Source organism: Scyliorhinus canicula, chromosome 10, assembly GCF_902713615.1.
Source record: "Scyliorhinus canicula chromosome 10, sScyCan1.1, whole genome shotgun sequence".
NCBI classification, from domain to species: domain Eukaryota; kingdom Metazoa; phylum Chordata; class Chondrichthyes; order Carcharhiniformes; family Scyliorhinidae; genus Scyliorhinus; species Scyliorhinus canicula.
Genome location: NC_052155.1, coordinates 145,479,465 through 145,489,542, shown reverse-complemented (window position 1 = coordinate 145,489,542; position 10,078 = coordinate 145,479,465). Strand labels below are relative to the sequence as shown.

The following is a 10,078-nucleotide window of genomic DNA, read 5'->3' as shown; positions in this document are numbered from 1 at the left end:
CTTCAGTCACACCCTGGTTCACATTTAATTCTTCATTAGGTACCATAGGGGTAAGCCTCTCAGTTGTAGAACCAGGCGTTAAGAAGGGTCGTCATCAATTTCTCAGAATAGCGAGAGATAATGAAATACATCTAAGCAAATAATTTTTTTTAAGTTTACTCTTTGCCACCCAACTTGATGACCAGCTTTTATGAATACTGGTTGTCGTTTCTCAGTGCGATACTGAAGGAAACACCTCACATTGCAGACTAAACACGTCCAGCTGTCCTGGCATTTTGAAGCAATGAAAAACATGTCCAACTTTTCTGGTCTAAGAAGATGCACAGGATTTGGATTTGGAGCGATTGCGGATAGGGTAGAACCCCAACTTGCTGTGAGTATCCAATGGGGATTTCTGCTGTTCTTGTTTCAATGTGCTGGTTGAAATTGAATGAATTTGACATTTCACTCCACGTTTGTCGTTGACGGGAGGATTGCTGAAGTGTGGAACCAAATGTATCCTTCTGGGTTAAGGAAACTTGCAATTGTGGTAACGTTATGGCTACATCAAGCGCTCTGCAAATCTTACAACGGGGAAAAATCAATTTGGTGAGAACAGATGTATTGTTGAGAAACGAATTGCCAAAAGGCATCAGTGCAATCTCGTGATATCCGGGTGGAAGCCGGAGGTAGATTGGGATATGTGTGACTCTGCCGCGTTAAAGCACCAAACATGACAGCGCAATTTCAGTGTAGGTTCTAAAACCCGCATGGATTCCGGTTCAGATATCACTGACAACCTGATCACGCCAATAGATTCGTCCTATCATTCCGATAGAATCGATAATGCGAAATATGCCCTCTTCAATCCGCGCAAATGTGAAGGCTGAGAATTACATTGATTGGTTCCGCTGATTATTTCAATTAATAAACTTAACTCGCTTTTCTACGGCACTTGGCTGCTGCAGAGTTGTTTGAGAACCCTTTCAGAGAGAGACAAGCAGAGAGGAACCGTGGAACAGGCGGACTGAAATATTTGAAGGAAGTTTAAGATGGTATTCAATTAAGAAGGAAAAAAAAATTTAAAAAATTTGATCACAAACCCCGGAATACCATTTAATTTTTCAAATCTGAAATATTATCGTGTTCGTATAATCTAAAATGTTCAATATTTTAAAATGTCCCATTTAATCAAAGCAAACTTCTGTGCAAAAAATCGTTTTCCTTCAACAAAATTCACCTTTTTTAAGCATAGTTACGATTTGTAACATTTTAATGCATTATATATGCTGACACACCTCACCCACCTGGAATCATATTAGCAATTTTGAAAAAGCTAGAGTTTCCCTCTGTTATTTATTGGGAACCTAAACAATCCCCTATCGATTTTGTTACATTGCAGTTTTATTGAATATCGATGTATTTTGAGAGATTTCACATGTAGCTTTTACAGAAAATCTGCTGCAAAAGTAAACGGGAACAAGACAGAGACCAAAGCAATTCATTACATTTTTCAACAGGCACACACAAAAAAGTTTTATTTGTTTAAATCAAAGTCTTCATGTTTTGTCAAATAGTGACGTTTCCATTCAAGATCTAAACTGCGCTCAACTGGCATTTCTAATGTGAACACAACGGTCAGGTTTGGGAGACATTTGCTAAAGATGTCATTCCAGCAGCAGTGACAGCCCCTGCAGTCTTCTTGCACCTTTGGGCCACGTGTGGCACTGTCACCGTGCTCCACCTGGGGAAATAGTCTAGTGCACCAGAGAACGGCTGCAGGCTACACACCCACAACATCAAGGGACTTGCTAAAAGAAAAAGAGATCTATATCTTGCGGTCTTGAATGTATAACTGTTCTTGTTGTGATATCAACCTCAGTTTTCACCAACATTTTTTCAAAAAAGGGAAAAACAAGATTTGTTTAAGCAAGTATTGCTACACGCAAACGGCACTGACACCAATATTAACTGTCTGGCACCACTTAGGTCTCGAGTGATTTGACTATTGCACAGAAAGAAGTCCTCCACGCTAATTCTCCACACTCACCAACCTATTTGGAGCCATTCAGATATCGAGCGCTTACTTATCCACGTTTTACTAAATGGTACACAACCTGTTTGGTCATGAAATATGCAGCGTTTTTTTCGGGGTAAAACATATTCCGGTAGTGAGATACCAAATGAATATATTAATCTTACTTGCAATATAAGACAAAGAATGGAAAGTACTAACCTGCAAACTAAGTTGCCCTGCGATACGCGTGACTGTAAAAGAATGCAGCACCGCCAGCCACATTTTAATCGTTTTCATTTGGTCTTCTCTCTCGTCTAAAGTTGGAGTTTAGTCATGAACTAAAACCGTAACCCTGCTCCGCATAGATAAGGATAAGCTTTGCAGCACAACCCTGCTTCCATTTGATCGTCCAGAGAAAACACACACTGTTTGTTGTTAATCACTCATACCTTCCAAAGATGACAAATCAAAAAGTCCGATCTTCTTTTGAAAGAACAAATAACCTCGGCCCACATGGATTGACTGCAGCTAAAGATCTAATTGTGCCATTTTCTGGAGGGGGAATCAACACTTGTCTCCAAATGGTCATGACATGAATTTATTACGGGTGGGTGGGGTCAGTTTTCTTGCATGTATTTTGAGCTCATTGAATATTTCCGGTAATATTTTAACCTGTGCCCGTTCAGTTTAAACCTTTAGAGAAAATGTTTGCCGCCGTGTGGATAGCCTTCACCCACCCCCCATACACACACCACCACCACCAGTCTGTTCGAACAAAGACTCTGAGCAATGAAAACAATTCAATCTCCCTTTTAATAAAAGATCATCGACAAACTGATCAAAACCAAACGAGTTTATTGGGGCGAAAACGTTCACTTCACACATCGGGGGTGGGGAGGAGGGGGTGGGGAGGAGGGAGTGGGGTCACATGGCAAATCAATAAATAAAAATACACGTTAATCGATCCTTTTTTTTTCATTGCATATGCCAAAATCATTCACGCCACGCTTCCTGAAGACGGGGAAGTATGTTAATGCTTGAGTAAGACACTTGGACAAGTTCGCACACGGTTTACACGTTAATATTTCGCCAGTGACCCTCGTTCACAGGCATCACCCAAATCCTTCGTGATTGTTGATTATTGAACACGTCAAAATGTGACACATAGAAAAATAAATTCACTACAATTGTATGAATAAATATTTGACTAGATCAAACTAATTGAATTAAAGTTGTCGATATCATATTGTGATTTCCTAAAACGTTTCTTCAATATAAATAATATTTGTGGAGTGTATTAGAAGGCATACTGTTTTGGGGGGTGGAGGGGCGGGGGGACCATCACAGTAAATGAACGCTTCCTCTATCGATGGCTATCGATGCATCGGGAGTATAAAGGAGAAGAGATATTGGCAATGCCTCATTGTTCGGTGTTTCCAGGTTGTGTATGTATGTGTGTGTGGTTCACTATGTACAGTACTGTGCTCGGATCCTTAAGTGGTCATACTTCAACTTAAATGGTTACAGATCGCTATCTGCCCATATTGGAGCAATTCAAATAACATTCACCGAAAATGTCATTCTGCCACACGATCCACTGTCCTGTTTGTGAAACTAAGCAAAAAAATTTTACAAATGATCCTGTTAAATGAAAAAAAAAGTGTACGCGGGAAGTAAGGCAGGGCCCATATGGTGTATATTTCCCTTTAAAGGGGTTGTTGCTAATATATAATTTACTCACTTGCATAGTTTTTCGATTATTGCTTCTCTGCCATCATGTAACATTCGAATATGAGTGCAGTCGTGCTGTTAAAAACAATTTTGTATCAATTATTTAATGTACCACCCACTGCTTTATCTTAATTACTTGTGATCTGCATAGCCACTATTTTTCTCATTAATTATGAAATACCGCATTTAATTCGTCCGTCATTGAAAGTGTCTCGTTGCGCAGATGGAAATCGTAAGGAAATGTACTGTCTGTGGGCAGCACACATCGCATGGCTGGGTTGAACATGTAGCTCTGTCCAAGGGGACGGCTGGCTGGCACGGCGGAATAATGCATGCCATAGTGATAATTTTTCACATAGTCAGATGGATCTTCCTGCTTCAGGGAGAAAATCCCATTAAAGTTAATTGGAGGACTTAGGGGACCATCATACGGTGGGCTCACACACTCGGGGGATGCGTTTTGGTAGAAAGATTCATAAGCACCACAGTAGTTGTAAGGTTTGATGGACTTGGAGGAACTTTCCATTGCACCCTGCCCGGAGGGAGAGCCCAGATCAGGGTTTTGATAGGTGTAGAGCGTGGAGGAAAACTGTGACCTTGCCATGTGAGCTCCATCTCCGCCCTGGTCCATCAATAAATTTCTGGTGTTGAGCTGCAGGCAGCCAGCCACCAGGTTGGTGGTTGGTTGGGATAGGTCTTTGCACAGATTCTGCACGAAGGACAGCAGGTCGGGTCGCTTGCCAATGCGCAGGATCTCAGAGAGAGCCCAAATGTAGTTTTTGGCCAGGCGCAATGTTTCTATCTTGGACAGTTTCTGCGTTTTGGAATAACACGGGACAACTTTGCGAAGGTTGTCCAGGGCGTTGTTGAGACCGTGCATCCTTTTCCTCTCCCGCGAATTGGCCTCAGTCCTCCTTACTTTGACTCGCTCGACCCTTTCCTTCGTCATCACCTTTTTCCTGGGCCCTCTCCTTTTGGGATGTTCCTCGTCCTCCTCTTCGTCTTCCTTCCCATCCTCGACTCTCTCTGATGTTACAGACGGGGTCATGTTGTTCAGATCGATTGAGCACTGATCGTGCTCGTCGCCGATCTGGGACTCTTTATCTTCATCTTCACTAACATCATCAAAGTTTGTTCCGGGCATCATGACAACTTCATCAATTGGTAACGTCAACATATTGTCTGCTTGGGGGAGAGAAGGGGTAAGGGAGGGCGGGACGGGGGTGGGGGGGGGGGGGGGGGGGTGGGGAGAAAAAAGAAAATGGTTATCGGCAGTTTGCGAGCAAAGTGACACATCGCTGTGGATAAACCTTTGCACCAGCTGATTACTGACTTGCAAATTCAACAGTCTGCACAGATATTTTACAATTTAAACTAAAATATTCATAACTGGCAACCAAATACAATCATAGCATTTAGTGGGGTGCAGAACCATCTTTAGGTTGTCTGTGTGAGAGCAGATTCTCAATTGCTTTAAACTCGATAAAGGAGCTGTCTTTCCAACACTGCATGTGGTCGTGATCTTCTGGCTAATCTTAAAATGATTGTGTAAATGCTGGGCAATTGGCAGGTTTGGAGACGGGACGGTTCCACTGTTTTGGTTTAATCCCCCCGGGTCTCAAACTTCCCATGGATCATAATTAAAATTACAGGATCGCTCCCAATGCTACATCCGACCATGGTAATACTATAGTCACTGCCTGGGAGTGAGTGTCGAGGTATGGATACCGGAAAACAGAGAAAGTCAGTCTTTCTCTAGAAGTGTATATCTTTTTTTTAAATATTTACGTCTGATATATATGGTTGCAAGTAAATTTCAAAGATTTGTTTTGAGATGAAATCGACACATTGCATGGGATGTCACGGATAGCCTGTTCTGTTCCACAAACATTAACAATAGCCTGGGTCTGACACTGAGCCGGAAAGTTAAACGACGGAGCAAGTCACAATTTGCAAATAATCCCCCTTTCCAATGAAATATTAAACCTTGCATTGGAAATCGAGGTGATCCTGTTTTTCTTAAGTGTCCCGTGAACTACATAACACCAACCCCGGCACCAGTTCTGCAATAAATCATTTGACAGATGGAGGGTCACAGGGTTTTCTTCCCACTCTGAAATATTGCAATTTACACTTGCATTTCCTACATTCAGCTCCGAGTTAATCTGTTAAAATTTGGAAGTTTTTTTTTTAAAAATCTCTAACAGAATGACGCCCTGCCTTTTGAAAGCGGGCTTTTTGTGTGTGTGCGATGGTTTGGCTTTGGAATAGTTTTAAAACGAGGAGAACTAACAGCGCAACATTCCGAACCATTATCATTGAACACATTCAGGTGCAGAATTGTTCCGCATGTCACCTCTCCTCCACAGCAGAGAAACGAGCGTTTTGTTTTGAAACCACACATCCCGGTGTGTGTGTGTGTGTGTGTGTGCACATCCCCGCATTGTGACAAGGACTCAATCTATGAAATGAAATGACAAAAACAATTTGTGATCACCAAAGTCATCCACTTGCCAAGGGGGAGGGGGAAGGTAGGGGGTTGTAGGGGGGGGGAGGTAATTTTGGAATTGCACGCAAAATCGATGCATTAGCCTTTCAATTTGTAACATCAGGGATGGTTTGCACATTCCGGCAAGGTTATGAACAAAACAAAATACACAGAACACAAAAAGTGGCTGGAGAGGGGGGTGAGTTAGGGCAGGGGGGCGGGGGGGGGGGGGGGGGGGGGTGCATCGATGGCAATGCAATGCAATTCTGGTCTTGCTTTCAATGATTTTAACATTTTGCAAGCTTACCTGAAATCAATGCTGAGAGAGAATGCTCATTTTCAGCTCTTTCTGGCTGCTTCCCCGCGTCTTGCCGGCAATGCTCGGTCTCTCCCTCTCTCTCTCCCTCTCTCCCTCTCTCTCTCTCTCTCTGCAGGATCGGTGTGTGATCGCCTCTGAGAAATGACAGTGATGCCAACTGCCAACGCTGGTACCATGCCATCTGCCGCTGACGTCAGCGGGCAGCCGCCGCTGATTGGCAGGTGCAGACGCTGGCATCTTGCGCCCCGGGGGAGGCAGGAGCTGGGGAGAGAGGAGGGGGAGGAGGAGGGGGTGGTGGGCAGCCCACACACATCAAATACTATCACCATCTCCATGGGGCAGCCGGCCTGACAGCAAAGAGGCCGGGGGAGCAATCAGGCCGCCGCTTATAATAAAAAGTACGGGCGGGGAGGGGGGGGGGGGGGGGGGGGGTTGGGAGACATGGCACACATCCCAAATTGTACCTTATTAAACCCTGTTTCCACATGTCAGCAGCAATCAGATACAGAAATGCACGGTGGGCAACTCAGAATTCAGGAATTCAGGGGGGTGAGGTACAAAAATGTTTCTTTTAGTCTATTGGGTAATAAAAGTTTCCACATCAGTTGGGACTTGGCATGTTTGGTCTTGTAAAGGCTGCTTATCCCATGTTTGGTGCTAACATTAGGAATGCCCATGTCAAGAAGGGTGGCATCGAAATGGATTTCGTTCAAATGTGGGTGTCGACTGGTGCATTGCAATAAGTGCCGGTGGCCTCCTTAAATTGGCTATTACCACCATACCGGATGCATCACATTTCAATGCCAACACATTTTTGTTTTACATGGATTAGTATTTTTTTGTGCAATGTTAAATATTAACCATATCACCCGCCGCCACCGAGATGGGTTAATTCGTTAATCACCGACAGAGTGAAGCGGTTAGCGACTGTCTGGAAGGATTTGGTATGGTGGAGTCATGGAGCCGAACTCAGTTTTAATGGTCTCCTGATCAAATAACAGGGCTCTGGTTGTAATCACTACAACACAGGTCAGAAATATCAGTGCAATCTATTGTTGTTGCTGTCTGATTTTAATGGAACGCATTTTCACTCTTCCTCAACCTCCTGAGGTACCAAATGCTGGGGCTGCCCAAGCCTTGGAGAAGGTCACTAAATGTTGCTTTGCGGTGACCGAAGCTTTCTCGCTCACCTGTATTTCCTCAGTGAGTGTAATTCGGGCACTGTGACATCCCATCTCCCCACTGCCCACCCTGGTAGAGATGCTTTGATGTACTTGCTCATTTTTTCATGGCATATGGTCCTTTCTATCAAAAGATTCCCCATACGCGAACCTGTTTGTAGTTACATTTATGCCAACTTGGTAGCGTGTTAAAATAACTCTTGCAATATCGCCTTCTATCCGGTACTTTTATAATGCAAGAGGAAGGTTTTAATTACATTTAAATTGTTATTCCTTAGGCGTGGCATGTGGAGGGAATGTAGTAAGGCCTCTGTGCCTGACTATAGTTGGCAGGATGGGACAACAAGCCCACAGCAATCAATGAGATTTCGAACAATGAGCAAATACACTCGCTAGTTGTGGAACTACAGTGTTTGAAAGGACATCCGAAAGTAAGGACATTCTCAGGTAGCAGCACAAAGGAATTCGAGTTGGTGTATCAGAATGCATTTTGTTTTAGAGGAATTAAGTAGTCAATGGAATAAAATAAAACTCCGCCGGCCACGATTGCACGATTTGATTCGAACTGCGGTAATTAATTGACAGGTTTTCTAAATTTGAAGCACCGATATAAAATTCAAAGACGATGTGGTTCTTTCCAAAAGAATTCACACTGTGATTTAAGTAATTACAACAAGAGCACAGATCTGGTATTTAGTATTATCTGCAATCTTCCAATTCTTATTTTCGAACTCCGCTGAAACTTCATAAAGCATTAGCAGATCCTGATAATAAATGTGGAGTTTAGTGAAGAACAAGACCAGTGAAAACTCATTTCCTTTTTTTATGAGCCTCTTTTCCGTGTTCGGCTCTGAACGGCATCTCAGTGGAAGCCTGCTGTGCTGCCAGCTTGCAGTAGCCACTGGCAATACCTACTGAGACATGGGCATTTCAGGCTGTGTTATTGCATTAAAAAAAACTTGCTCTGTGTGCTTTGATACCGCATGTATAACCAAAGTAGAATAATATCATGCATTTAGCTTCATGCTCGGGACACTAATCTGACTAGTTAAACGATATTTAATAAAACAGATGATTACCAATGCACAGGAACAAAAATCCATCTGTGTCACGTTTTGCAAACAATCTGTCGGAGTCTTCAGCCGCTGAAATTAAAATAAGACAATGACAATAGCATCTCACTAGCGAGGCTGGCATTTAACAGTGCGCCGCAATCTCTGGTGCCTTACTCCTTTGGGAACTGGTTCCAGAACCTGGGATGTTCCAGAGTGGATGACAGAACATTTCCCATACATATCTCAGCACGCCCTCATTTAATTTAATATTTCCAGCAGTAAAATAGTAATTTTGCTTTTCGTTGATGCTATATCACAATTAAGAGTGAAGCGAAATTGAACAACTTGACAAGCTCATAGGAAGCAACAGAACGATAACAAGGCTGTAGAGTTACAATTCACGTGTCTCATTTGTTTTCGAAGTTCATTAACATTTTGAAATTATAGATGTACAAATATGTTATCATTTTGTTGTCAAATGATACCAATTGCCACATATTAATTTCGATTAATATGAATCAATGTATGATTATTCTGAGTTGGTCTAAGGGCGCTCTACCCCTTCCACCTTCTTCCACAGCCCCGTCTGGAAGTTCAATAACAAGAAACCGAGTTCCCAATACACTGGAGTGTGCTGGTGGAAGACATTTTGCTGGCGTGCACGTATTCACGTCGTAATTGTGCCAGAGGTAGCCATGCGACTTCAATCCTAGTACAATGTGTCACCAAGGACTTTGTCAATTGCTCCTTCATTGGTCAGCGTGAGATTGAGGGTGGGATATGAAATATGCCCGCCCCAATGCGTTACAATCGGAGGTGGAATGGCACAGTCAGAGCCGGAGAGTCCATTTGGAACCTTTTGTTTTCAATAGAGTTTAGTGTGGGAGTTTGAAGTCAATGGAAAATCTGTCCGGCTTTTGGACAATAATTATGTTGTTCCTTCGTGGACCCAACCGCAGCACTGTGTGAATCACAGCGAATGAACCCAAATAAACCAATGGTGTTCAATCGTTATGACCAATGGTGTTCAATCTTATTGACCTGCTTGTGAAAAGGAAAACGGCTTAATAATTCTAACAAAATTCCACTAGACAATGGTGCAATGTTGGGAGTTTTTTTTGCCTCTACTTGTATAGTACTTCCCTTGGCCAATAAAGAGACACTGTGTTGGTGGTTTTACAAATTTACAGCAAGGCGCAAATTAAATTTTCACGAAGTGATAGGTGACAGGTATGATTGTGTTTCTATGTTAAATTGATTGAATATTTAGCCTCGTTCAATTTTCGCTGCTGTGTGAAAATCCTTCTT

General features: G+C 42.8%; 1 protein-coding gene across 2 annotated transcripts; it reads right to left on the bottom strand.

Annotated features, from left to right (window-relative positions):
* Window positions 1-2,904: 2,904 nt before the first annotated feature.
* On the bottom strand, window positions 2,905-6,694 carry neurod6a (neuronal differentiation 6a). 2 transcript variants are annotated; one of them, XM_038809823.1, is made up of 2 exons: window positions 6,523-6,694; window positions 2,905-4,912 (listed from the first exon to the last, which is right to left on the bottom strand). In XM_038809823.1, exon 2 carries the CDS (start codon window positions 4,902-4,904, stop codon window positions 3,894-3,896), a length of 1,011 nt encoding a protein of 336 aa, XP_038665751.1. In that variant the 5' UTR covers window positions 4,905-4,912; window positions 6,523-6,694; the 3' UTR covers window positions 2,905-3,893. The 2 variants fall into 2 exon arrangements, with proteins under 2 accessions (XP_038665751.1, XP_038665750.1); XM_038809822.1 differs by having other exon boundaries at window positions 2,905-4,909.
* Window positions 6,695-10,078: the final 3,384 nt, after the last annotated feature.

What these genes read in the sequence shown, in the direction of transcription:
- neurod6a (XM_038809823.1), bottom strand. Translation starts at nt 4,904, where the DNA reads ATGTTGACGTTACCAATTGATGAAGTTGTCATGATGCCCGGAACAAAC.